This window comes from Varanus komodoensis, unplaced genomic scaffold (genome assembly GCF_004798865.1).
Source record: "Varanus komodoensis strain SLA01 unplaced genomic scaffold, ASM479886v1 scaffold34_3, whole genome shotgun sequence".
Lineage (NCBI taxonomy): Eukaryota > Metazoa > Chordata > Lepidosauria > Squamata > Varanidae > Varanus > Varanus komodoensis.
Genome location: NW_025335855.1, coordinates 1,008,692 through 1,034,656, shown reverse-complemented (window position 1 = coordinate 1,034,656; position 25,965 = coordinate 1,008,692). Strand labels below are relative to the sequence as shown.

Below are 25,965 nucleotides of genomic sequence, written 5' to 3'. Positions count from 1 at the left end.
TACGGTTTGATCTTTTAATTCTCTTGGTCTCGCATAGCATTTAGCAGATAACGTGGAACTGGACTGTGCTTGCCCTTGACTGCCTAGATTTCACACCTGAAGCCTGCTAAAAGTGAGACGTGCCAAATCAATCTAGAACATTCAGGCATTTCAACATTTGGAAGAAAGAAGAACATTCACAGTTGTGCCTGTCTGTTTCAGTACACAAACCCCTGCAGAAAAAATGTGGCACGGGAATAACGCGACTACATTTGGAGGTAAAAACGCTCCGAGAGGGCGAAATTGCCCCAAGTGGAGGTTCTGTGGCCAGAGGCCCCCCGAGGCCCCCACGGGAAGGCACCCGGCCTTGCGGAGATGCAGGGCTTGGCCTGCAATGCCGTCGTGTGCGCGCTTCCTGGGAGAGGCGGGAACGTCCCTGGGCGCACGGGCTCAGACACCTGCAGACACTGAGGCGGCGGGAGGGCCGGTGCGATCTCCCCGCCCCGACTGGGCAGAGCAGCTCAGGCGAGATGCGGGGCGGGGGGGGGGGCGTCCCTGCCAGCCCAGGAACAGATTGTGAGCATGCACCAGAAGGGCAGCGCTTTTGGAGCCCTGCGTTCAGGTTGGGCCCGCTATCGTGGCCCAGCCAGGCCACCCGCAGCGGTGTGCGCATCCTGGCAGCTGGCTTCCGGCGGGCAGCACCGGCAGGAATGCTCGCGCTGGAGGAGGGGCCCACGTCTATGCCAGAAGGCTCCTGGCAAGGAAGTGGCCCTTGGGGAACGGAGTCTCTGCCCACCTCTGCGATGGTCCCTAGAAAGGGGCTGCCACGGCCACTGTCCTGGCTTTGCAGCAGAGGAAGGACTGACGGCGGGTGGAAGGAGACGATCCTACTCAAAGGACAGCAAGTCGGGGCTGTTGCCATCACTCTCTGGGGGGGGCACCTTTGCCTGGGAGGGCTCTGAGCTGCTCTGGAATGGGCACTGGGGAAGGCCCCCGGCGGCGCTCGGCACCTGCGTCAGAGTCACAATGTCCAGGCAAGGTGGAAAGGCCAGCCGGGCAGCCGTGCTCGGCCAGGGCTCTCCGCTCCCCCCACGAGCGACACCTGGCACGCTGACGGCCCCACCGGAGCCGATTCCAGCCGCCTCCCGCGCCAACACGCCAGCTTCCTGCCACGCCGCCTCTGTTCCAGCGGGCTGCCACACGTCGCCCTGGCTCTCCTTGGGGCCGGAGGTGTCCGTGCCCCCCACTGAGGGCTGGGAGGCGATCAGCATGTCCCGTGGGGTCTTCAGCGCCCTGGGGGTGCGCTTCCTGGCCGTCGCGGGAGGGGGGCTGAGCCGTGGGATGGCATCAGCCGGCGGCCACCTGCAAGCACAAGAGGCGGCACTGAGGGCCGTGGCAGAGCGGGGCACAAGCGCTCCCTCCCAAGCCTGCCCCGGAGCCCCCGGGACCGCCGGCCGGCACGCTCGTGGCTGCGGCTGCCTTTGGAGGCCACAGGAGCCCCCCCTCCCTGCACGACCCAGCCGGGCGGCCCCGGGCACAGGCGGCCGACCGCTTCCGGGAGCCACCTACCCGTCTGCGCAGCCCGGGCCTCCCCTGCCCGGGGGGGCTTCGCCTGCCCTGCCACTGGCTTCCGCTCCCCCAGAGCTGTCGTGGCTGGGGGGCTCACTGGCTTCTGCACCGGCGGTCATGCTGAGGGGCAGGCTGCCTCCGTCCCGCTCCGCCGGGTTGCGCAGAAGCGCCGGGGCAGGGCCGGTGCCGGCATTCTCAGGCGTGCTTTGGTCCCCTGCAACCAAAAGGAGGCCATGTGCGTGAGTGGGGCGGGCCCAGCTCAGGGGCTGCACCGCGCTTTGCCCACGGGATTCTGCCCTGGTGGAACCGGGCGTGGAGCCGGCCGGGACTTCCGTGCAGCCCCGTTCCACCCCCCCGCCCCGCTTTCTGCAGAAGCATCACGCGCCCTTATCGTCACGGTATCCATTCCTGCACCCACAGCCCACCTTTCCTTCTCCTACGAGGAACCCAAGGTCCGCCTCGTCCCCGGTTCATCCTCACACCAACGACCCTGTGAGGTAGGCTGGGCTGAGTGCCTGTGCCTGGCTCAGTCGCCCAGGGAGCCTCAGGGCTGGGCAGGAGCAAGAATCGCTGCCCGAGACCCCCGCCCCCGGGCACTGCGGCCACGGGGCCAGGCCGCTTCTTGGCGTTCTCTCCAAAGACCGACCAGCAGCGTCTCCCAGTGGGGTCTGAGGCTTGCGGCTGCTCCCCACCCGGGATCTGCTTCTCGCTGCCACGTGCCAGCGCAGACCCCGGGCAGGAGCTGCAGCCCCAAGCGGAGGGGCACGCGTCCCATGCCACCCACCAAGGGGCCGGGCAGGCCCATTTCCCACTCCCCCCCCCCACCAAGCATGCGGGGCACCAAAGCAGCAAGCTGCCGACTGCCCGGAGGCACCTGTGAGCAGAGAAGCCAGGGCCCTGGGGGGCGATGGGGGAGCGGGCAGCGGGCAGCACGGGGCGCCCGCGAGCCAGCTCAGCATCATGAGGTGGCGCTCGGGAGGTGCAGCCGAGGGCCGAAGCCGAGGTGCGCCTTCTGCGAAGGGGCTTCTGGGAGGGAAGGGGCTTCTCCGTGGGCTTGACGACACGGTCTGGAGGAGAGGGGAGTGAGGAGGACCGAAGCAGGGCCAGCAGGGACGGCCAGAGACGGGACGCGGAAGGAGACGGGGGCCCGGAGCGAGGGAGGGGGGCTGCACTGCTGCTCGGAAACGCCGGTCGGTCGTGGCTGCGCCTCCGCCTGGAGCAGCAGGAAGCGGGAAGCCGAGGCCAGCAAAGCCCGTGGAAATTCCCCCGAGCCGATGCGGGTTGGGGCCCCGCCCTGGCCTGACCCGCACACCTGCATCCTCCCTGAACTAGGAGGGCTCTGGAATGGGCAAGGCTGGCCGGCCGACTGGCGCTTCCTGGCAGAGCACGGCACCAGCGCACTCCTGGCGCGACCACAAAGCCCACTGCACCAAGTTTCCTCTGGGGACATGGTGTGCGGTTCCGTGTGTGGGAGCCACCCGTGCAAAACGATGCGACACGCTCAAAAGGCGACAGTATCGAAATGCTGGCTCCCACTAAACAGCTGGGGGGGGGCGCTGTTTCGTCCCCTATTCTTTTCTGTTGGGAAAACTCGGGACATTCCTCAAATGTCTCCAGTTCTTTCCAGGCCTTCCCATCTCCCGCCAAGGCAGTGGCGGCACTTTGGGATAGCGCCCAAGAAGCAGCATCTTTGAGCGCAGCAGACGCAGAGCCGGAGAAGCAGGACACGGGGGTGGGAATGGCGGTGCTGGCCGGCGGCTGGCGGGAGGGGGCCGCCCGGCCTGGGCCTCTCCTTGAAGGAGGGGGCCAGGTGGACAGCAAGCGGGAAGCGGAGAGGCCTTGGCCAAGCGCCCAAGCAGAGCTTCTGGGATCGGTGTGGCCCGAGTCTCGTGGGGCCGCCTGACAAGGCTGGGCGGAGAAGAGAACCGGTTTGGAACGATCGTGTGGCAAAGCCGAGCCACCGTCCTTCGGCAGCCCACAGACGGGGGAGACCACGAGGAAGGGGGCAAGCGAGGGCTCGGAGCTGGGGTCAGCGCTTGGAGGGGACCGCGGGGCAAAGCGGTGAGAGCTTGGGGTAATGGAGAAGGAAGCTGGGGACCAGTCGGGGGCGGGGGGAGCTTCTAGGGAGGCCCCGGCGCCCATGCAGCACGGGAGCTCAGGAAGAGCAGAGGGAAGTCTGCGGAGCAAGATCAGGAAGCAGGTGCATCCCGGGAAGACTGGCCGAGCCTGCCCTCCAGCCACCCTGCGCCTGCGGCACTGCGGGCTTGCTCTGCCAGGCGGCCGCTCGGCATGAGCCGTGGCTATGGGGCGGGGGTTGGGGGGGCACGTGTTTTTCTGGAGGGCCGAGCTGGCCCCCCGTTTGGAAGCGCCCTTGCTGGGCCAGACCCGAACGCTGCAGGCCAGATCAGCATTTTCGTTTGGCGATGTGAGAGCGGCCGGCTTGCACCCTCGGCCCCACGCACGTGCGCGCTGCCTTGGGGACTCGTCCCTCGCAAGGCGGGCAAGCCACAGGGTCTTCGCAGGGGGCCTGCCCCTTCCCCGCATTCCAACTTCGGAGTCGCAGCTCCCCCTCGCACCCCCCCACCCCACCCTGGAGGGGGACGCATTCGTGGCTCGCCCGGCTGCCGCTGTCCCACTGTCTTCCCCTTTGGTCTTTGGGCCGTCCGAATTCTTGTGACCGGAGAAAATTACCGGAGAAAACGACCGACTGCTTTCCAGGCGGCTACAGTGTGCTGCCCCCAGACCGCCCTCCCCTCACCACGGCCGTTCCCTGCTCAGCACTCCTTCTGGGTGAACTGGCTGTATTTATCCCCGACCATTTTCCTTCCAAGGAACTCAAGGTGACTTGCGCAATTCTCCTCTCGGTCTCACCCCCACAACAAGACCCCTGTGAGGTAGGCCAGGCCGAGTGTCTGAGAGTGATTCTCAGAATGAGGCACGTGAGAGTGAGCCCAAGGGCCAGGCCAGGCCAGGCCGGCACCCTCTGCGGAAGGAGCGTGGTGTGGCCCCTTGCGGTCCCTGCCGCTCCCCAGAAGCTCCCCCCCCACCAAGGACCGAGCCGTCCTGTAGCTGCCTGTTCACAGTGCAGCCCTTCCTGCTTTGGCCCGTCTCCTGTGGCATGGGGGGGGGGGCGGGGGGGCAGAAAGGATGAAGGAGAAAAGCCAAGAAAGGAAAGCAGCAGGGCCAAGAGTTTAGCAAGAGAGTGAAGGCACTGAGATAAGGAATCTCCCCCCCCCCCCCCCCCCCCAAAGGCCAGCAAAAGCAAGCCTTCCACTTAGACTAAGCCCCCGAGTCCCTTCGAGGACGGAGCAGGAAGACGGGGGCTTAGCCAGAGCAGCCACTCCTGTGCCCCGTGCAGCCTGGCGGCCGGCCGGGCAGGTGTCCCAGGCACCCAGCCGGTGTCATGAATTCCTGGGTCTCAGCAAGCCCATGCATTCCCTTGAAGCCGGGGGGGCACCCCATGGAGGTGGGCGAAGCCCAGAGGGAGTAAGCAGAGCCTCCCAGGCCAGCCCCCGCCCCCCCGCCCAGCCCCCCCCCCCACCGGGCTGGCGCAGCTCCCTCCGGGACGCATCCCCCGTGCGACGGACAGTCGGCACCTTGCCCAGCCCCAGCCGGTCAAAGACAAGACGCTGGGCAGAGCAAAGCTCCCACGCCGGAGTGGGGCAAACCTGTGCCGGGAGCTCTGTGCGTTCCGTGCCGCGGGATGAGTTGGGACGGAGCGAGCAGCAAGGGGGCCAAACGTGAAGGAGGCCCCAAACGATTTGGGCTGCCCGAGGCAGGTGGTGGGGCCACGACGTGGCAGCTGAGCCGGCCCCGGCACAAAAGCCCCAGCTGAAGGCGAGGGGGCTCGACCGGCAGCAGGCGGCTAGGAGCGGGGGCCACGGGGTTGGCGCGCCGCGTGTGCCAGAGGCAAGCAGCTGCCGCCCAGCGCCGCCTCGCCTTCGGTGCACCTGGCGGTCTTGCCCGGAATATTCCACATTTGGTTCCCCCTTCTCCCGAAGGAGACCGCACGGCTGAGGGAGAGGGGAGGCTGCTGGGGGCTCAGACGGTCTTCTCCACCAAGAAAGGCTATCCAAGAAAGCCTCCACCAAGAAAGCCTCCACCAAGAAAGGCTGGGGCTGTCTGGTATTTTAGGAAAGGAGGAAGAAGATGTTCATAAAATGCTTCAGGGTGTGGGCAGGCAGGGCGGAGGGCGGCCAGGGTGCCTCTTCCGCCAAGGGGGCCCCGGAAGCCCTCACCAGGCCACAGGGCCCCGGCCCGGCGGTGCGGTCCACGAGGCCGGCGCGTGCCCCTTCCGAGGGATATCGACGCGTCTGCACCTTTGCCTCCGGCCGCCCCTGCCGTTCGGGGAGCCCCTTCCCACGAGGCTACTCCGGGGGGGGGCGGCAAGGGCCGCCCCACTGCCGCGGCAGAGGGCCAGGCGGGGCAGCTCCCTGCAGGCTGTCGGGAGGGCTGAGCGATGCCGTCGAGAAGGGGGGTGGCCCCCAGCCCAGCCTGGCGAGGGCCCTGCTGGCCCTCTGGGGCGCAGGCCTGGCGCCGAGGGGCCGCCTCCCCTGCGCCCAGCTGCGGGCTCTGAGAGCGGCAGCTCGCCCGTCGCCTGTGACAGGGCAGAGGACCGAGCGCCAGCCGGTGGGGCCGCCGAGGCGCCGCATGGGCATCCCAGTGGATGGCCGAGGGCGGCTCCCGGGAGGGGGCTTCTGCCCCACATGCCCCGACTCCGTGCCCTCCCCGGTGGTGCGGCAGTCCCTGGCGCAGGGCTTTCTGAGGAAAAGCGGCCGGCCCGTCGCTCTACAGGGCCACACAAGCTCCTCCGGGTTGCCCCGCAAGCCGCATGGCCCTTGCCCGCACCCGGCTCGGGGCCCGGCTTTTGGGACACCTTTTCTGCTGGGGACCCCCACGAGAGGCCGGCCCTCCCCGCTGGAACGCAGCAGAGCTCAGGAAGAGACAGGAAAGCAAAGAAAGCAGAAACAACAGTTTAGCTTTAGAAACAGGAAGATTTATTCAGCAAAAGCCAAGAAGCAGCCCCTGCTGCCACCGCCCGCCCCGGTTAAGTGCACTTACACGGAAAGTCACGCTGCGCAAGGAGAGCGAGGGGCACGGGAATCCCAGGCCTGGCCAGAGCCTCACGTGGGGGGGCGGGAGCACGAGGACGAGGGAGCCCAAACCGGACCCGAGGATCGGCCCCTCCCTGCAGTGGCCCCAACGCCAAGCGAGGGGCAGCCACCCTCCGCGGGGCCCACAGCTGCCAAGGCCCACCACCTGGCTGAGCTGGCCCTGTCTCTGCACTGCGGGGCCTCGTCTGCGCCCTGCCCAGGCCGCCGGGGCTCGCTGATGCTCCTGCTCCGGCACCTAACCTGCCCCACGCGTGCCAGCCCTCCTCCGTGGCACCTGGCGGGCTCCCGCCTGTCCCGCCCACCTCCGCTGCCCCTCTCCAGACACCCTTTCAGGTGCTCCAGTCTTGCATCCTGCTTCCCTGCCTCGCTCGTCCCCAGAAAGCCCTGAGCTCACGCACGGCAGATGGCCTGGCGCAAGGCCGCCGAGCACACCCCGGCTGCGTCGGGCTGGGACAGCGGCCCGTCCTCCCTCCCCCCCCCCCCCCCCCCGTGCATCCAGAAGGCACTTTCTCCCTGAGCCGCTTCTCTGGAAGGCGAGTTCCTGAGTCAGCCCCACGCCTGCTGCAGCCGCCCGTCAGCCCGGCGAGGAAGAGGAGCTGTGCGCCGGCCGGCCCTCTCCTGCTCTTGCCGTTTCCTTTGGCAGCCTGCTCTGGGTTGTGCAAGCCCAGTTTCTGCGACAGACACACCGGGAGACTAGTTTTCAAGGGAGCCATTCAGGCCAGGACAGAAAACTAAGATCCGGTTTGGGCATCACCAGAAACTGCTTTATACCACTTGGATCCGCCTGTTCAGCCGGGCAAGGAGGGGGCACGCTCTCTCTCTGAGCGCAGAGTCTGTGGGTGACCAGACTGAGAGTGTCACATCTGATGGAGGGGAGGCGGGGTGCAGGGGCCCCAAGATGCAAAAGGCCTCCCCTTCCCAGCCGCTCCCCTCCAGAGATGCTGGGCCACGTCCACAGCGCGAGTCCTCAGGACCACGTGCCCCCCCCCCCCCCCCCCCAGAGGACGCCTCGCCACTCACGGGGCCCTCCGGAGCCGCCCGGGGAAAGAGCGCCGCCCTTCAGGCCACTCTCCCCCCGGCTGCCATACAAGCTGCTCCGCCAGGCAGGGCACGGGAGCCCGAGGCAGGGAGCCTCCTGTGAGCACGATGAGCGAGCCGGGCGGCAGCTCCCCTCCCTGCACGGCGGGGGCCTCGCACTGCAGGTGTGTCCTGCCCCCCCACGCCGAGTCCGCTAGGCCTGGCCTAACCCTAACCCTAACCCTAACCCCAGGCCCAGAAAAGGGGAAGCAGCCTCGCCGCTCCGGCCCTCTGTCACGCCTCTGTGGATGCACGAACGGGAAGGCCGCACAGCGGTGCAAAGCGAGATGCAGGTGGCACTCAAAAAAAAGGTGGAAGGAAAGGCTGAAGTTGTGGTAAAAAGGGGATTCAAAATATTCCTCCAGAGGGGGGAGAGAGCATGCAACCAGGAAGCCCTTTAACTAGCGAGTGCCCATGTGGCGGGGTGTGAAGAGCACAGGCCTGGGACTCGGGGAACCTGGTTCCGGGTCCCCGCTCAGCCACAGAGCCACCGGGGTGCCTCTGGGCCAGTCCCAGACTCTCAGGCTAGCCTTCCTTGCAGGGTTGTTGGTGGGATGAGACTGAGAGCAGGAGGAGGAGAATTTGGGTTTGCCACAGGAAAAAAGTGGGATAATGCATGCATGAATGAATGAATGAAGAGACGAAGAGTGCCGGTTCCAGGCATCCTGCAAGCACCTCCGGGGCCGAGCAACAGGGCGCCAGGCGGGCTGAGCACTGGGCCAGAACGAAGGGCCGGAGCACCGCTGGAGTGGCTCTGCGGGAACGAGGACGGCCGTGCCCAGCGCACAGCGGATTCATGAGGGCACGAGAAGCGACTGACCGGCCCCAGAAGACACTCCGGCCCCGAGCCACACGCTCGCCTTCCGCTTGCCCCGAGATGCAGCTCCTGCGCCTGCCTCGGGACAGTCTGGAAAGGGGAGGCAGCAGGGAGGATTGGGGCCGCGCTTCCCTGTGCTCGCTCGCTCGCTCACTCACTGCACGGCACGGCACAAGCACGCACACCCTGCGCCAAAGGCAAAATCTCACGCGCAAACTCCCTCCGGCACGCCACACGCCATGCAAAGCAGGCAAACCGCCTCCGGCCACGCTCCCCGGAGGGACGGGAGGCCAAGAGCAACGGGGGCACCGAGGCCCCGTCCCCATCCTGCCCCCGCCGGAGCACCGCTGGCTCCAGAGGACGGACACGGCACGCTCTTGCGAGACTCTGGCCGGGCTCTGCGGGCCTCAAGGGCCCAACGCACACGCAGTCGCAGCCCCAAGAGCAAGCCAGCGACCCGAGGTTCCCGGGGCCGGAACCTGCCACGTCTGGCGGGACAGGAGGACTCGGCTCCCCACGGCGAGGCTGCACAGCACGTCCGCCCCAAGGCTGCCCCAGGCACGGTGCTCCGCCTCGGGGGGCCGTCGGTGCCCAGGCCCCAGAAGCAGCCACGACAGACGGGCCGGGGCCGGTCCCGGGCCAGGGGCCGGGGGCCTCTCCTCCCCACCTGCCCGCCCCAAGGGGCGCTGCCGCCGCTCAGATGGCCACCTCTTCCTCCAGGCTGTCGCCCGGCCCCTGCTGGTCCCGGACGTTGACCAGGCGTGGGGGCGCCCCCCGGGCCCAGGCGCCCCACTGCTCGCTCCCGTCCGTGCCAGACTCGCCCTCGCCCTCGGAGCCGATCCCCGACTCACGGAACCGGAGGAGCTCCAGGCTGCCCAAGGGCGGCGCCGGGCCGGGCGGGAAGCGGAAGCACTCCAGCCTCGCCCAGCAGTCGCTCCAGCCGAGGGGCCCGCCTGGGGGGCCGGGGGCGTCGGGCCGCGGCTCGGGGCCGCCGTCGGGCAGGGGGGTAGTGGCGTCGCACAGGACGGGCAGGGCCCCCGACCGGCAGGCCAGCTCCAGCACGCCGTCCCGGGGGCTCGCTGAAAGACAGGCGGGAGAGCGGCCGCACGTCAGCCTGCCCTGCCGGCAGAGGGGCATGAGCGCAGCCGGTCCGGCAAGCGGCCCCCCACCAGGCGTGGCTGGCGCGGGGCGCGCTCACCAGTGCCGGAGGCGCGAGGGGCCGTGCGGGCGGCGGCCAGCACTCACCTGCGCGGGGTCCCAGCAGCTTCGCCTCCAGCTCCTGCACCTGCCGCACGAGGAGGGAGGCGTGCCGCAGCAGGTCCCGGTTCTGCAGCAGCAGCTGGTGCACGCGGGCCTGGGCCTCCAGCCGGGCTGCCGCCTCTGCCGCCAGCTGGTCCTTCAGCAGCCGCACCTGCAGCCGAGAGGAAGGGGCCTGGTCACGCGTGGCGCCGGGCTGGCTGGGCGGCCCTCGCGGGGTCCCTCGGCTGCCCAGGGCGCTTGCGCGGGCAGAGCTTCCGCCAGCCCAGCCCCAGCGCCCCCCCCGGAGGACTGGGGGCTGTTGGGGGCCTCCCTGCTGCCGCTCACTCGAGCAGAGGCGCCTCCCTGCCCTGCCCTGCCAGCTCGGAGCCTGGCTCAAAGCCCGTCAGGAGTGATGGTGGGAAACGGAGGCAGTGGTTTTAGAACTGCTCCCCCAAGAGGAGACAACCACGGGGCCGCCTGCCACTCCCCTCGCGGCGTTCGTGACGCTCCCCGTCTCCGAAGAAGGGCATGCCTCTGCTTCCGCCCCTCCGTGAATGCGGGAGGGGGCGTCTGGGGCAGCCCTGCGCCTGCCACAGCCTCTGCCCCCCTCCCCAGGCCAGGCCACTCCGCCACGGCCCACGGAGCGTGGCTCTGTCCCAAGACCGGCCGGCCACGCCAGCCGAGACCCGGAGGGAGCTGCCGACGGACGCGCGACCCAAGACAGGCCGAGCGCGCGAGGCGGGGCTGGCGGCAGAGCAGCACGGCCATGACGCCGGTGCCAAAGCTGGCACTACCGCAAGACGGGTGGATCCCCTGCAAAACAACGCAAACCATCACAGGGCCAAGAGAGAGAAAACCTAACAGGAAAGGAAGATAAAAAAGCAGCTGCAACCAAGTGCAGAGAAGAATTCCCAAAAGGGCCCAAACTATGTGCTGAGCCAAACCGATTATCAATGCGGATTATTATCTTGCTCTCTGCAGAGGCCAAACCCTGCACGGCGAGTGAAGCGGGGCGGGAAAGCCAACATGCGCGAGGAGGGGAGGGAGCGGAAGGGGAGACAGAAGTCCGTGCGTATCCCACCGCGTGGTCCCAGGCGTGAAGAGCATCATCCGCTCTGAAAAATGGGGCTTCCAAAGTGCCGTACAGGGCAAGAAACATGACCGCGACGGACAGCCACAGGGAGGGCGTCTTCTGTGCTAACGACGGGGCCTTGGGTCTCATCAGTGGGGCAGGCGGGGGAGCTGCTGACGGGCGCAAGGTCCAGCTCTCGGGGGGCGGCTTAAGAGCAAAGGTTATCTGCACCCCTCGACTGGACGGATCGGAGCAGCAGCTGCGGCTGCCAGGCGGGGCAGGAGGAGAACGCTTCCAGGCGGAGAAGACAGGCTGGTGGCTCTGGCAGGGGGCCAACCGCACGCTGGCGTCTCCCAGGGAGACTCACGGAGAGAAAGCAGCAGGACCGCGAGAGCCGGCTCGCACGCCGTCCCCGTGGGAGCAGGAGCAGGAGCTTGCGCAAGCCTCCCTCCAGTGCAAACACTGCGCAAGCAGTGCGATCGACACCAGCGCGCAACCCTGCCGGGGCCGGGGTCTTGGGGACGGCCAGGCTCTCGGGCCACCAAACAGCCGGGGCGCCCAACCTTCTGACAGGCGTGTGGCAGAGCAGGGTGGGGACCCCCCTGGCCAAGCCGGAGTGCATCTCCACCGGCACGATGAGGCCCGAGGACCCTCCGGCTGCCCCGGGGTGTCTCTGTGGTGCGGCAGGGCGGGTAGTGACCTGGGCCACGGCGACGTGCGTCTGCTGCTGCTGTTGCTGCAGGAGCTGCTGCAGGAGCTGCGTCTGGTGGTGGGCGGACAGAGGGCCCCCTGGCTCGGGACAGAGGGGGAGCGGCGCCCCGGGGGAAGCCGTCGGGACGCGGTCCTTCCAGAGCAGGCCCTGCAGAATGTAAGCAGAGGGAGAGGTCAGCAAGGCCCGTCCCCGGCCTGCCGGCCAGCGCGCCCACGCCGGGGCGGGCCTGCGGGCTGCGCAGGGGGCCAGGGAAGCGGGGCTCGCCCTGTGGGGAGCAGAGCACGAGCGCCCTCGGGTCCTGCCCTTTCCTGCCATACCGAAGACGGCACGCGCCCCTTCAGGGGCGCCACTGACACGCTCGCCTGCTCTTCTCTTCGCATTCACGGAGTGACGCGGAAGTTCCCACAAGAGGTGCCTTGCGCCACGCGCAGAGCGGGCACGGGACGAGGAAGGGCTGCTGCGCTGGGTCATCGGGGCCCCACAGACATGGGCGACCTGGTGCCGCCCACCCCCCGACTCAGGAGGATGCCCCGGCCAGCGCAAACGAAGGCCCTCGCACCCCAGGTGTGTGGAAGTGCTGGCCGCAGGTGCGTGCGGCCGCAGGGCCACAGGCCGGCGGTGCCTGGGCCGAGCGTGGCTGGCAGCCCCCGGGTGCGCATGGCCAAGGCTGGTGACCCGGCCAGGGGCCACCGGGCGCAAAGCACCCAGCAGCCGGTCTGGAAGGACCGGGGCAGCTTGGGCACGGTGAGGGAAGGGGCTGGGCCTGCTCTCAGCCCCCCGGTCCCACGCGGCTTTATTCTGCGGACTGCGTGATGGAAAGATTTGCTCGAGCACTTCTGGGCCCTGCTTTCCCCCGCCCCCCGTGTGGCACATAGGGCAGGCCGGGGCTTGGGGGCTGTCTCGGTCAGCCCTGCCCCCTCCAGTCCCGCCGCTCGCAGGGCCGGGCAGGCGACAGTCCCTCCTCCGGGGCTGCAGCCTGGCTCCTGCAGAGCAGCGCGGCAGTCAGCGACGCACCTGGGCGCAGAGCCGGCCAGGGGACTCTCGGCCAACGGCATCCAGGTCCGTCACCCCCCGGTTGAACTCCAGGTGGTCACTCCCAGGCAGACCAAGGTCCACCGCGTCGATGTCCGTTTCCTCGGCGGCGGCAGGCTCTGCTCCAGGCCGCCCGGCAGCTGCGAGAGATGGTGGGGGGGCGACTGAGAGGGGCCCGAGGCCTCAGGTCCGGGGGACAGCCAGTGGGCCGAGGCAGCAGCCCCCCACTCTGCCAGGGCGCACAGGGGTCGAGCGGGGGCAGCCAGAGCCTCCCCGGCCCTCCCGCAGCCCGGGCCATACCCAGCGCCGCCAGGTCCTCGCTGCCCTTCTCGCTCCGGCCCTCCTCCCGGCCGTCGGCATCCTGGTGCGCGTGCTGCAGGCTCAGCTTGTGGCAGACCTCAAACGCCTGGCCCACGGTTCGGACGATGCGCATGGCCTGGCTCTGCGGAGAGGAGAGGGGAGCTGCTCCGCCGGGGCACAGGGCACCCCGTGGTGTAGCAGCGCCTCGTGGCGGCCCGGCGAGCCCCTCGCACGCTGTGCTCCAGCGAGGAGCCGGCGCCTGGCCCTCGTTCGGGGGCGGCATGTGCCCCGCGCCCCCCTCCCCAGGCCGTTCCCAGGGCTGGCCCCATGGGCGCACTGGGCAAGAGCCCGCCAGGAGCCAACCTGGCCTCCCAAGGGACACTCTGAAGCCGGCAGCGGGCCCCACCAGAGGAGCCGCGGCCGGGAGGCGCCGCGCAAGGTGCAAGGCCGGCCCGGAGCCGGCGCCCCTCTGGGCCTGTTGCGGTGCCGGCTGTGAGCCGCCTCTCGCACTCCTGGCAGGTTGCGGCTCACCTTCTTCTTGGACTTGAACACGTTGCAGCGGAAGACGTTGCTGGCACTGTCCCGGGCAATGTAGCTGAAGATCTTCAGGTCCTGGGAATCATGGGACACATAGAATATCCTGCAGGAACAGCAGAGCGGTGGGTGCACGTGCACCAGGGAGGGCGGTGGGGGCAGGCGCTGCGTGTGGGCGGCCACAGCTGTAGCGGCAGCAGGCTCCATCACGTGCGGGGGACGTCCGGGAAGCACGAGGAAGGATGCCCGAGTGAGGCCCCTGCCGCAGGGCTCCAGCACGGGCCGCGCCGTGCGGCAGCCGTCACACTTCCTGGCACTGGGAAGGCTCTGTCTGGGCCCCGGACAATCACACTTCCCTTTCCAGGCAGCAGCGACGGGGCTGACGTGCCAGAGCGGGGGCATCCCAGGTGGCCCGGTCAAGAGGCGTTCCAGGCAGGACCGTGTCCGGGAGGCCAAGAACAAAGGCGGGAGCAGGGGCAGACCCAGGCCTTTGACAGAGATCCTGTCGTCCATATTCGCCTGCAGCCCCCGGGTGGTCCCACCTCTCCAAAGGCTTCCTCTGCACGAAGGGAGCCCCCTCCGGCTCGCGACTGGCTGGCCCGTGGCGCCCAGGCTGCTGCCGGCTGGCCCTGGCTCTCGCCCCGCCGCACCTGCCTCCTCCGCTCGTGAGCGCTCACCTGTAGATCGGGTCGTGCATCACCAGCAGCTTGCTCTCGTCCCAGTCCCACTCCTTCTGCGAAAGGGAGCTGCGCATGAGCGGGACAAACGCCTGGCTCGCAAAGCCCCGGGAGCGCTTCTGCCTGCATCGCCCCTCCCTCTGGACGCCGTTTTGGGGGCCCCGTGCTGCAGATGCGAGGCCTTCCCCCCCGCCTCAGAGCACGTCAAAGCAGCAGCGGTGCCAGGCGCTGACGGAGGACCAGGGCTTCCCAGCTGCGCAGCCCTTCCCTCAGGCAGGGGCTTGGCTCACGTGTGAAGGGGCACCTTTCAGAACTCGGTTGCTTCCCACGGGGTTGGCGCCTGCCGTGGCCACCGAGGGCCTGACAAAGAGCCCGTGGGCTGGCGGGCCCCAGGCCGGCCGCTCTTGCCCTCAGCCCGCGGAAGAGCCAGTCCGAGACCAGCGGCTCCCCCTGCAGCCCTCGCGGCTCGTCCGCAAGCCAAGGGAAGGCCAACAGCAGAGGCAGCGAGAGCCTCTCTCCCATTCCTTTGCGGGCGGACAAGGCCAGGCCTGGCAGCCCGGGAAGAGGGCAATCCCCTCCTGGCCAGGGACGGGCAGAGGACCCCCGCGGGAGGGCGCCGTGGGGGCCACGGGCTGGGCAGAGGGACCACGGCCGGCATGGGGAGCCTTCGGAGCCGGGCGAGGCCACATCTCCTCCGGGAGGGCTGCGTGCGGGCTGTGGGCCAGGCACAGCCTGGGGACACGGCGCGCACCTTCTTCCTCCTCTTCTTCTTCAGCACCACCTTCACGCCGTCGACCGACACCATCAGGTGCACCTTCTTCTTCTTTATGCTCTTGGCTTTGAACTCGTGCTGCGGGAGGAGAGGGCAGCTGGAGGGGAGCACGGCAGCTCCCACGGCATCCTCTCCAGGGCCGCGTGTGGCGGCGCAGCTGGGGGACGCCGGCTGCCACAGAGAGCCGCCAGGGGGAGGCCGCGGGGCGGGCTTGGGCCCGGCCCACGGGGGAAAGGATCCCCCCCGCGGGGTCCGAGCAGAGGCCACGGACGGGCGTGGGCACCGGGGTCCCCGCGCTGCTTCCCGCTCCCCTTTCGCACGTGTGCCGCTGCAGCGTGCCCCAGTCTCCCCTCCAGAGAACTTGCCGGGAGACCCTGGAGGGGCCCCGGGCCTGCCGCCCCCGTCAGCCACAGCTTCGCCTGGCCGGAGCAGCAGGAGCAGGCGCAGAGCGCAGCCCTTCCTGCCGGGGGAGCCTTGCGGGGCACCGATCCGCGGCGGCTTCGGCTTCAGGCCCTTGCCCGGCCAGGCCTTGCAGGTGCTCCACTGGGAAGAGCACGCAGGCATCGCGGTCTCCCAGGAAGGCGGAGCCCCTCAGCCCGCCCGCCGAACTGCCCTCGGCCCAAATGCTCCCCCACGCCTCCTGGCTCCAGGCACGCGGCCCTTGGCGCCCAAGTCCGGGCGCTGCCCCACACGTCCCCCTGCCACAGATGGTCTCCTGCCCTCGTGGGACTCGCCTGGCCTGGCCTGGCCTGGCCTGTCCCAACGGCTTTCCCCGTCTCCCCGCAGCGAAGGGGGGGCCAAGGCACGCACCGCAGGAGAGCCCCCAGCGCCGCGAGGAGGCCGAGAGCCGGCTGGCGGCTCCGCACTCCTGCGAAGTGCAGGAGTGTTCAGTGCAAGGCCAGGTGCCGGGAAGGGAAGGCTGGACCGGGCCAGTTCATCCGCATCCGTTCGGCTCATGAGTCATCCTGCAGCGGGAGTGCTGGGAGCAGCAGGTGCCACACAGCAAGCAGTGGTGCAGCCAGCGGCACGAAGCACCGCCAAGCCCATCATGGAGCAGGGCCGGGGGGGGGGGGGGGGGCAGCGCCAGCCCTTCCCTCCGCCCCCCTGCCCCCTCCCCCAGCGGCTCTTCAGTCCCACTGTGGAGGGGAAGGAGCAGCAGCGAACGCTGCAGGAGCAGAAGGGTTAACAGCACCTTTGCAGGGGGCAACTCCGGGCAGAGAAACGGCTGCGAAGGAGGCATGAAAGCCGCGAAAACGGGCACGGCAAAATCCACGCAGCGGCTTGGGCGGCTGGTGTGCGGAGGGCAGGCGGGCTCACCCCTCCTCCGGCAGTGCGTGGTCTACCGGGATGGCCAGGGGAGGGGGCAGGAGGGGAAAGGGCACCCCCAGGGTTTTCCTCCTGGCGGGCGTGCTTCGGCAGAGGCCGCTCCCGCCAAGACACACGAGAGGCCCAGCCGGAAGGTCTCCGCTCTGAGCTTCTCATGGCTTCCTGTGGGCGCCACGAGGGCCACCGACCAGTGCCGGGGCTCTCTTCTGTGGGGGATGCAGACCCCCTTGGCACCAGCCATGCAGTCCAGCGATGCAGTGCCCCCAGACCCCCCGCCCCCCCGGATGCGGCAGCGACAGAAAGCCTGGCTGCGGGCAAAGCCACTTACCCGGATGCGCCTCATGGCTGTGACAATCTCCACCCGGCTGTTCGGCCGTGGCACGTCCAGGCTGCCGATGTACTGGAGGGGAAGGAGAGGAGGGGCGGTGAGACGGGGCCAGGGCAGGCTCCCTGAAGTCCCCCCCTCCGAATGAGGCAGCCAGCCGCGCGGGGCCTTCCGCCATGACGTGCCGCCATCCCCCGGAGCTGCGCCCGCGCCTGCCCTCTGCCCAGCCTTGCGGTGCCGCGGCGCTTGCTCTGTGCAGCAGGTGGGACACTCGCGCCCGTGACTGGGAGCGGCCCTGGAGCTCGCTGTCCCGCCAGGGGCCAGGCCTGGGGCAGCCACCCATGGACCGGAGCGGGCCGCCTGGAGATTGCCATCGGGACAGGCCCCTCCTCTGGAGATGCTGGCCGCCAGGGCAGACCCTCGAGGCCCGAGGCCTCTGCGCCAGGCACCCCGGCGGGGCATGCAGGAGCTCGGGAAAGGGTGAGGCCATCGGGTGGGGGGCTTCCGGTGCATCCTGGGCGGGCACACACCCCGCCTCCTCACAGGCGCCTGGGCAGAGGAGCGGGGGCGCCCGTCCCTCTTCTGCCCCAGGCCTCGGCCGCAGAGCAGCGAACTGCGTGGGCAGCCAGAGGGAAGCGCTGCCCTGCCCCAGTCTCAATCCGAGGCCCCGGCCCCCAGCTCGGATATGCTACTGTGCTGGACTTCGCGGAGGGGTGGAAAGAGCACCCGGCCCCCTCTGCCACCTGCCTGCAAGGATTTAAGGCAGACTGAGGCAGAGCAGCGCCAGCAACCTATGGTGGATTTTCCCGGACTGGGAATCAAATGGCAAATTCGGGAGCACTTTGCAAAATTGTTTCAGAAGATCAAAGTCTCGCAACCGGGATTTCCTCATGCAGCAAAAGACACTCCCACTGCGGCCTGCCGGCCAGCAAGGCTGCGCGATGCTCAGACTTTGGAGAATGGTTTCAGAGATGCATCGCAGCCCTGAGTGCAAGAAGGTTCACACCAGACTTCGAATGCGCATTCGCCGGTTCCCAGAGCTCTCCTTTCATTCAGCCCAAAGCATTTCATTGATTTATCCATAATACATGGAGAGTCAGCTACTGGCCAACTGAAAACTGGGACTGAGTTCGCACAACCTGGCAACCCTTTGCGGGTCGCTGCCCAAGATGGGTAACTGCGATGCAAACCCGGTCCACTGGGCCCGGCGAGGCCTCTTGCAGGGGGATCCAGGGCAGAGAGCCACGTTGTCGGCAGTGCAAAGGCTGCGATTTACTGCCCTTGCGTAATTATTACTGCTACACCATAGTCTCGACCTTTCTTCCTCTTGCAGGAACCCGAAGTAGCTCACAAAGTCACCCTCTATTTCGTGCTTGCAACAAGAACCCGGTGGGTTGGGCTGAGAGTCTGGCACAGGCTCAAAGTCGGCCAGTTGCCTCTGTGGCCGAGCGGCGACTACAACCCGCGTCTCCTGCGTTTCAGACCGATGCTCCAACCACGACACCACATGCCTCACTCTGGATTTGAAGCCGGGGGGGGGGGGTGCTGCTAAGGTGCAACAGGTGCCAGCCCTGAGCATTCTCACAAACGTTTCCCCTTTTTAAGGGGCCCAGCTGTCCAAAAAGGGAACGGGGGGAAAGCCGTGGCAGGCCCAGCGTGGCCCGCAAGAGTAGTGTGGGGAGGAAGCAGCACAGCCCCGCGAAGGCTCCTGGAGGGCCGCGGGCCGAGGAAGAGGAAGGCGCCCACGGCCCCTGGGGATGTGGCTCCCCTGCCGGTAGTCTGCTCAGCGGCGCTCACGGCCCCGTCCTTCAGGAGGGCTGGCGAGCAAGGAGCCGTGGCTACTGCTCCCCACAGACCGCCAGGCGTGCCAGACGGCAGACTGCCAGGTGTGCGGCTCCTTCCAGCGGTGGGGGCTTGGCCCCTGGGGGTGCGGGGCCCACCCCCGCCCTGCCGCCACGGCCTCGGCCCCAGTCAAGCGGCTGGCAGGCCTGTGTGCGGCCAGCCGGCCAGAGCCGGCGGAGTGCAGGCCGGGGGCTCCCCGGGGCCCATGCGCAGCTGGGCAGAGCCTCCAGGCCCGGCTCAGGCCCCCCGGGGCCGCCCGGCGCTCCACAGGCAGGAGCGGCCACCGCGTGGAGGGCAGGCGTGCGAAGGACCGGGGCCCACCGTGCCAGGCGGCCCCCAGGTCCCTCACCCCGTGGCCCAGTTGCCATCCCCAGGCGGTGCCCGCCAAGGGCTTGGACCAACTCCCATCTGCCGTGGCCAACATGGCCAAGGGCCAGGCATGCTAGTACCTGTAGTCCGAAGCACCTGGAGAGCACCAGGCTGCACAGGGCTGCCCAGAGGCCAGACGGGGGTCCCCGGTGGCCCCCACTTGTGCCGTTCCGCCACTAACTCGGTCCTTGGCTTGAAAAGCCCAGCTAAGTCCCTCCGCCCCCCCCAACCATCAAGTGGCAATCGGCCCTGATGCCTTAATAATCCGACTGTATCTCCTCATCTGTGTTATTGTTTTCATCTCCGCTTTTCCTGCCTCTGTTTCATAACAATCCGCTGCGATTTACTTTGCTTTAACTGCTGTGTAAGCTGCTTTGGGGGCTACTGGGCCAGAGGGCGGCAAAGACCCTTGGGGTGGCAACTTTCGCCTGGAAGGAAGGCCCCCTGCACCGACTGGGGCTTCCTCGTGAGCACCCAGAAGGGGAAGTGATTAGGGCAGAAAGGCCCACTAGCTACGCCTTTCAAACTGCACCTTTCTTGAGGGTTCCTCGTGGAAATGCGACAGGCAAAGGAAGCTGCGGAAGATTCGGCTTGCATATAATCCCCAGCTAAGCTTTTAAATGGAGGGGATCTTTAAAACCAACACGGTTCTGTCACACAAGAGCCTCCCTTCCCGCACAGCATTCTCTGCTTATCTGCTTCCAGGAGAAATAAAGCCAGGCCCAGAGGCAGCAAGGCCTCTGCCCTCGACCTCGCGGCACCAAGGCAACCAACCCAGCCCCTTCGTAGCCCAGCGGTTCTGCCATAATTGCTCGGCTCAGCTCAAGGCTCCCCCCTCTGGGAACTGCTGCCTCTTCTCCCTGCAGTCTTCCAGATTAGCTGCCCCAAGGGGTGAGAGAGCAAAGCGGTAGGAAAACTGAAGCACGAGGGAGGCATGGAAGCATCTCAGGCGCCTCCTCGCTTTGGTCCCGACGCTGCAAGTGGGCCAGAGCACTTGCCCAAACCAAGCCAGCGCACCCGGGAGCCTCCCGGCCTCCCTCCATTTCTTTACTGAATTTCTTTGGAAGCGGACCATTACGATCACACTCTCTGGGCGGCCGTTACAATAAAAGTACCATAAATAAAACAATACATTAAAAGATCATAATAAATGAATAGGGCAGAATCGCATACACACAGGCAGGTAAAATCAGGTCTAAGTTAATACATTAAAGCCAGTGCAAATTCGTATAAATGATCTGAGCGGTGCCCTGGGTGCTGTTAATCCTGCCACTGGGAGCTCTGACCTGGCCTCAGACCAGTGGCAGCACCCGCAGGCCAAGCGCAGCGCCAGACCCGGGCAAGTCTCTGAACCCCAGCCCTGCGGGGCGAGCCGGGCGGAGAGAAGGCAGGGGGATTCGAGGGCTCCCGCCAGGACGGCAGCTCTTGCAAAGACGCTGGGCTCAGCCCTTCCCGGCTCCCCCGGGCGCCCAAGGGAAGGGGGCTGCGTTCCAGTCCGCCTGCCACCCTTTGCCACCCACAACACGCAGCAGAGAGTCAGGCGCTTGTGCTGACTTCTCCTCCATCGGGGCAACAGTACGACAAAGGCAAGTGGATTACACTGCGCTCTGACGTTGTGGACTCTGCAGCTCCGCGGATCAAGACCATTTGGCCAGCTGCCTGGCACATGCCAGCTTTAGACCTCCTGCTGACCACTAGGAGACGCCCAAATTCCCGAGGAGCCTGCACTGAAAGCCCTCCGCTTGCACGCACGCACGCACGCGCCCTGTGCAACTGCCCTTGCGCAACCCAAGCCGACCTCCAGCTCGTTTTTACTTGTTGTGCACCAAAAGTGAAGCAGCCTGGACAGGCCTTGGCCTTCCTTTTAAAATATCACCACTGTCGCTTCCCGGGCGCCGGGCAGCGCGTTTGGGGCCGATGCCCGAGCTCTCGTGGCCTGGGCCGCCCTCCGCGCAGCCCACAGGGAGTGGAGCCAGTGGGCCCTTCCGAGCAGGGCGGGTAAGACGTGCACCCAGAGGAACTTCTGGTTCTCCTTCTTGCAGAATCGGAGCCAGAAGGTGCCCGGAAGGCCCTCAGGCTTGAGCTTCCACGGGAGCAGCCGGATGTAGCTGGGGCTCCCGAGGGACAGCCGTCCAGCCCCTGACCAGGGAAGGGCAGCCTGGTCTCGGAGTCACTGCGGGCGAGCTGCTCAAACCTCTCCCTGCATTCTTAAGAGACAGGCGCCCCCACTGACTAAGGCGCCGCCACCGATTTCCGCACACTTCCAGCGCTCCGTGCAGAACACCTGGCTCCCCATTCCCACTGCCTCCGTCACCTCATCCCGGGACACCGGCGGCTGCTTGCGGGCCTTTGTGCCCTCCTACAGAACTCCGAGGGGCAGCCCTCTGAGTGGGGTGGTGTAACGTGGTGTCCTGCACCAGCGGGGGGGGGGGGGCTGGCCTGATACCCTGCCTGCCCCTGCCAACTCTGCCCTTCTAGGATTCTTCAAGCGAGGGACCCTCAGCACTAGGCTCTTGCATCCCAGAGTCCCTCGTCCAGCTGGGCAGCTTCCTCTAATCTGCTCAGCAGGAAGTCAGGAACCAGAATGCACCACCCCACCCACGCAGCGGCTGCTAGGAATCAGGCCGCTCCCTTCCAGGTGCGGCTCTCTGGACTCAGCCCTTCTGCTGCAGCTCCCAGGAGCGCATGGCCTCTTGGAAGTCCGCCTGCTGGGCTGGCGCAGCCCCCACCCCGTGGCCTCTGCCTGCCGCACCGCGCCAAACCCCCGTCTGCTCTCCCTGGGGGCTCGGCTGCTGCAACCTGGGCCGGCGGGGCGGCTCCTCCGCCTGGCCAAGGCCAGCCACTGGGGAGCAGCCCGGACAGGGCCAGCCGATCCCGGCGCTCCGGCCAGAAGCTGCACCCTGCCACACAGTGCGGACGCCGGCCCCGCACCACATCAAGCCAGCCACGCGAGGCCACATGGCAGGCTGGCCAAGCTCACGGGCACGCGGAGGCGGATTCCCATGACTATGAGCTGTCCAGACCTTGTCCTTTCCATCCTGCGGCTCCTGAGTCACCCGAATGTGTGATCCGGAGGGCACTGCGCGAGAAAGGGAAAAAGCAGGGAGGAAACGGCAGCATGCAGAGTCCGCGGTCCCCGTGCACAGGACCGGCTGAACCAGGGGCCTTCGGCTGCGTCTGTCGCAGAATCACAGGACAGCAGAGGGGGAAGGGGCCAGGAAGGCCCCCATTCCACACCCTGCTGTTGCAGGACGCCACACCACACCCGTGTGGCCCCCTCAGGACCGCAGTTCTGCGCACACCCTTCTGCACGGTGCGTGGCGATCGGGGAACTCGCCCTGCGAGCTGTGTGGGGCCATATCGCCCGTTCCCCCGGCCCCCGCCCCCCACAAACAAGGCCGGCCATGCCCCGCACTTGGTGCTACGGGCCCCCACCCCTTCTGGTCGGCTAACGGTGCCCAGCGCCTCCCAAGCTGCTCAGCCCAGGCTCCTGGGATCCTCCCTGTTACAGCATGACTCCCCCCACATGGCAGGAAAGCAGGGATTCGTACAGGAAGGTGGGGGCAAGAGGCCCCCAACCGCCTGGGGAAATGAAACAACCCCCCACCCCAAAGCAGCCTTCGATGGGCACCTGGTACTTTTCCTTCCGCCACGGCTCCAGGAGTGAATGGGTGCCTACACAGCTTCATCAGCCACGGAGGAATTCCCACAGCCGGGATGGGGGTGTGCAGGTGCAGCAGAGATTTGTGTGTTTGTTTGTTTGTTTGTTTAAAACATTTCTATGCCGCCCCCATCACAACAAAGCCTGGGGCCACACGCTGTGACAACCATACAGGGCCCCATGGTTCGGAGGCTGGGTGCCCGAGGGCCAGCCGGCAAGTTCCTGGAAGAGCAGGGCCACCTCGGCCTTTGGGCGCACCTGGCCGGCCACTGAGGCAGAGAAGGGCTCAGCCGAGCCGCTGGTCGGGTTCCACTTGCGCCCAGTGCCGCCCCCCGTTGGCCCATCACCCCGATGCCTCCACTCCTGCTTCAGCTCCTCCGGCGTGGGGAGTGCCACACGTCCTCCCTGCGCCCGGCCCGTCCTCTGCCCCGCTCCCATGGGGAGGACGAGGGCTCGGCTTCACTGCTGGGAGAAACCGTTTTGCCTGGTGATTCCCTCCCTCCCTCCCTCCCAGAGACAGGCCCCACAGGACCGCCTGCCCACGGTCTCCTCTGCCCAACCTGGCAACTCCCCCGCCGTGAGATCTTGTAAGAGGAGGGTTTTGCAATCGCCCCGGCAGCCAGGCCGTTGCTGCCACACTCCCCTTTCAAGTTCCCTGTGTTTACTTCAAAAGCATCCTCCCTGTAATTTAAGAACAGGAATGCTCTTAAATTACAGTCCAAAATGCAAATCCTGTGCTGCCAGCGCCCATCTGGCACGGCAGGGGGCTGGAGGGCATCACCCACCTCTGTCCCAAACCTCCTGCAGCAGGGAAGGAAGGGGCCAAGGGCGAGGAGACCCACCCGGAGACCCACCCGCTTCCCCACGCCCTGGGGGCCCCTCGGCCTTCCCATCCTGCTCCATGTCTGCCTGCTCTCCTCCAAGAGCTGCGGAGAAGAGGAAAACCGGACGGGGATGATCCTGTGCAGCCCATGCGCCGGCTTCGAAACGCCTTGAACATGCCAAAGGTCCTCCACTCAACCTCTGAAGGCGGCACCAAAGACCAAGGAGAAGGACAGGAAAGGAGGAAGGCTGGCGCAATCTCGTGACGTGCTTTTCAGTGGAACCCTTTCAGCGCATACGTGTCTCCCCTCCGGGACTCCACCTGATCAGTTCTGCAGTGCCTTGTCTGTCTAAATCTCTGTGCTGTGGGGTCCTGCAGGAGGCCTGGGGAAGAGCGAGGTGGAAGTGTCTGCGCTGAAGGATCGCTCTGGGAACGGACCCTTTCCGCCCCGAGGAGGAGCATGCACTCCGATGTACCGAAACCCCGGCGCAAGGGGAATGAGCAAACCCCGCCGGCCAAGGAGCGTGCCACTTACTGGTATCCACGAGAAGAAGCAACAGGCTGTGCGATCCTCTAGTCAAGTTACAAAACAAACACGTCGCACCGTTAAGGGATGCTCGAGAGCCAGGGTGGGGCCTACATGGGGACCGGGGGACCTTAGCCATGGGTGCCATGCACAGGGAGGCCCTGTCCTTCCCCGCCGAGGAAGGCCGCTCCCACAGGCCCCAGGCAGGGCTGGGCAGCATTTCGCGTCGACCTCACGGAGCGTCTCTTACTGCTACACAGACTGTTCCGCCGCTGTTAACCAGCGAGTGCGGCTTATCCTGTTAAGCGTGAGTTGTCATTAAAGCACAGGTGGCTGTGGCAACAGTGTGCTCTCTGTACCTGGCTGACACGACATGTCGCACTGAACGATCCGCAGTTCCTACCCCAACAACAAACCACTAGTCCCCTTCATGGTTCCTTTATGGCATCAAGCCACGGCTTGTTAGCATAGGTAGGACAACCTGTGCTTTTTTCAAGGGTCAATGGCAGCCAGCCCTCAGCACACACTCAGGCTCTCTGGACTCAACTGCCATAACCTTTGGCCAGGCTGACCATCCTCTGGTCTCCAAAATACAAGCAAGCCAGGGGCAAATGAGCGGAGAGCCGTGCATATAACCCAGCGCTGCCTTCCATGAAAGAACAGGACCCACAATATCAAATCAGGACAGAGGATGCAGTGAAATACCTGCAGAATGAGCACCTGGCACAGCATTTTGCAGGAAGAGTGATACTTTTCTCCAACTGTGAAATGGAGGATGCCTTGGAGAAGGCCTGGCATGGGAAGAAGCCCGTGAGGGTTGCTGGCGTCGTTCAGGTTACGAACGTGCCCCTTCCTTGCCGAGGAGGGCTCGCCCCCGGGGGCTAGAGGACTACTCTGCATCCAGACGCCCCGTCACTCACCCACTTCGCCCTGTCCTGGGCTGCATCACTAGGCTAAGCTGTCCCCTCAGCAACCCGAGGCCCGGATGTTCCGTGGCTCTCTGGCCTGCTCCGGCTCGCCCGGCTGCCACGTTCCACCCCTGGCCACGGCACGCCGCACAGAGCCTCCCGGGGCTGCCCCGCAGTCCCTCCGCCAGCCCCCCATCCCTCCCCGGCTCCTGGGGCTGCCGCCGCCCTGAGGAGGCACCGAGGGAAAGGGAAACCTCCCCCACTGCCTGCCGTCCGGACAACGACAACGGCGCCCGCCGTCCCCACAAGCGCTGCCCCGGCGGCCGCCTTCGCTTGCCCTGCGATAAGGCAGGTCCCGGACACTCACTGCGGGGGAGGGAGCTCGGGACGGCTGCGCGCGTCGCGGGAGCGAGAACCGCCCCGCCTCGCACTGGACGCGCCTCGTCGTCGTTAATGGCAAAGTAGCCGAGCGATCCCAGCGCGCGCCCCACGGCAGCCCTGCGGCATGACCTGGCTCCGGCGCCGGAAAACGCCCCGGGGCTGAGCGCACCGGCGGCCGCCCTGCCGGAGATGCTCCCGGCCGCGAGGCGGGGGCCTCGGGGCGCGGCGCAGCGGGAGAGCGCGGCTCCCCAAGCCGCCCGGCGGGGCAGAGGGGCCCGGGCACCTGCTCCGGCGACGGCCGCCGCAGGGCACCTGCTCCCGGCACTGCGGGGCAGCCCGGGCGGCGCAGGGAGGAAGTTCCCGCCGCCAGTCCAGCCCGACCGCGGAACGCCCCCGGTGCCAGGAGCGCGGGAGGGCGAGGCACGCCGCGGGCCCGCGCCGCCCCTCGCCCCGGGGCAGCGCGGCGCCGGGGGCGGGCTCCGAGTGGGCCCGTCCTCGCCTTTCGGGCCACGCTGGGGGCAGGCGGCCCAAGGGCACGACCGCAGGCCCGGCGAGAAAGGAGCCCGCGCTCGGCGCTCTCCCCGCCAGGGCTCCGTCCGGGCAGCGACGCCGCGATCCCCGCGGCTCGCTGCTCCCGAGAACGCGGCGGCGCGGCGCTCTGCACCCGCTCAGAGGCGCTCTCGGCGCTCCCCCCCGCGGGACGGGCCCTACCTTGGCCTCGAAGCCGATGCCGTGCTGGAAGGCGTCGTCGTTGTGCAGCGGGACGCGCAGGTCGTCCCGGTCGTTCACCAGGCTGTACCGGGGCTTGGCCGCGGGGGAGGCGCCGACGGGCATGGCGGAGCGGCGCGGGGCTGCGCGGACTGGCGGCGGGGCCCGCGGGATGGCGGCGGCGGCGGCCGCCACCCCCGGC

General features: G+C 67.5%; 2 protein-coding genes across 3 annotated transcripts; both read right to left on the bottom strand.

Annotated features, from left to right (window-relative positions):
- Window positions 1-9,317, bottom strand: CUNH1orf226 (chromosome unknown C1orf226 homolog). The gene is made up of 3 exons (XM_044439432.1): window positions 9,265-9,317; window positions 1,549-1,762; window positions 1-1,341 (listed from the first exon to the last, which is right to left on the bottom strand). The coding sequence occupies exons 2-3, from the start codon at window positions 1,665-1,667 to the stop codon at window positions 867-869; spliced, it is 594 nt and encodes a 197-aa protein (XP_044295367.1). The 5' UTR covers window positions 1,668-1,762; window positions 9,265-9,317; the 3' UTR covers window positions 1-866.
- LOC123028009 (nitric oxide synthase 1 adaptor protein) lies at window positions 7,655-25,909 on the bottom strand. 2 transcript variants are annotated; one of them, XM_044439422.1, is made up of 10 exons: window positions 25,767-25,909; window positions 16,549-16,620; window positions 14,874-14,972; window positions 14,123-14,178; window positions 13,443-13,551; window positions 12,912-13,053; window positions 12,594-12,751; window positions 11,568-11,726; window positions 9,802-9,967; window positions 7,655-9,635 (listed from the first exon to the last, which is right to left on the bottom strand). In XM_044439422.1, the coding sequence occupies exons 1-10, from the start codon at window positions 25,887-25,889 to the stop codon at window positions 9,253-9,255; spliced, it is 1,467 nt and encodes a 488-aa protein (XP_044295357.1). In that variant the 5' UTR covers window positions 25,890-25,909; the 3' UTR covers window positions 7,655-9,252. The 2 variants fall into 2 exon arrangements, with proteins under 2 accessions (XP_044295357.1, XP_044295358.1); XM_044439423.1 differs by having other exon boundaries at window positions 14,123-14,175.
- Window positions 25,910-25,965: the final 56 nt, after the last annotated feature.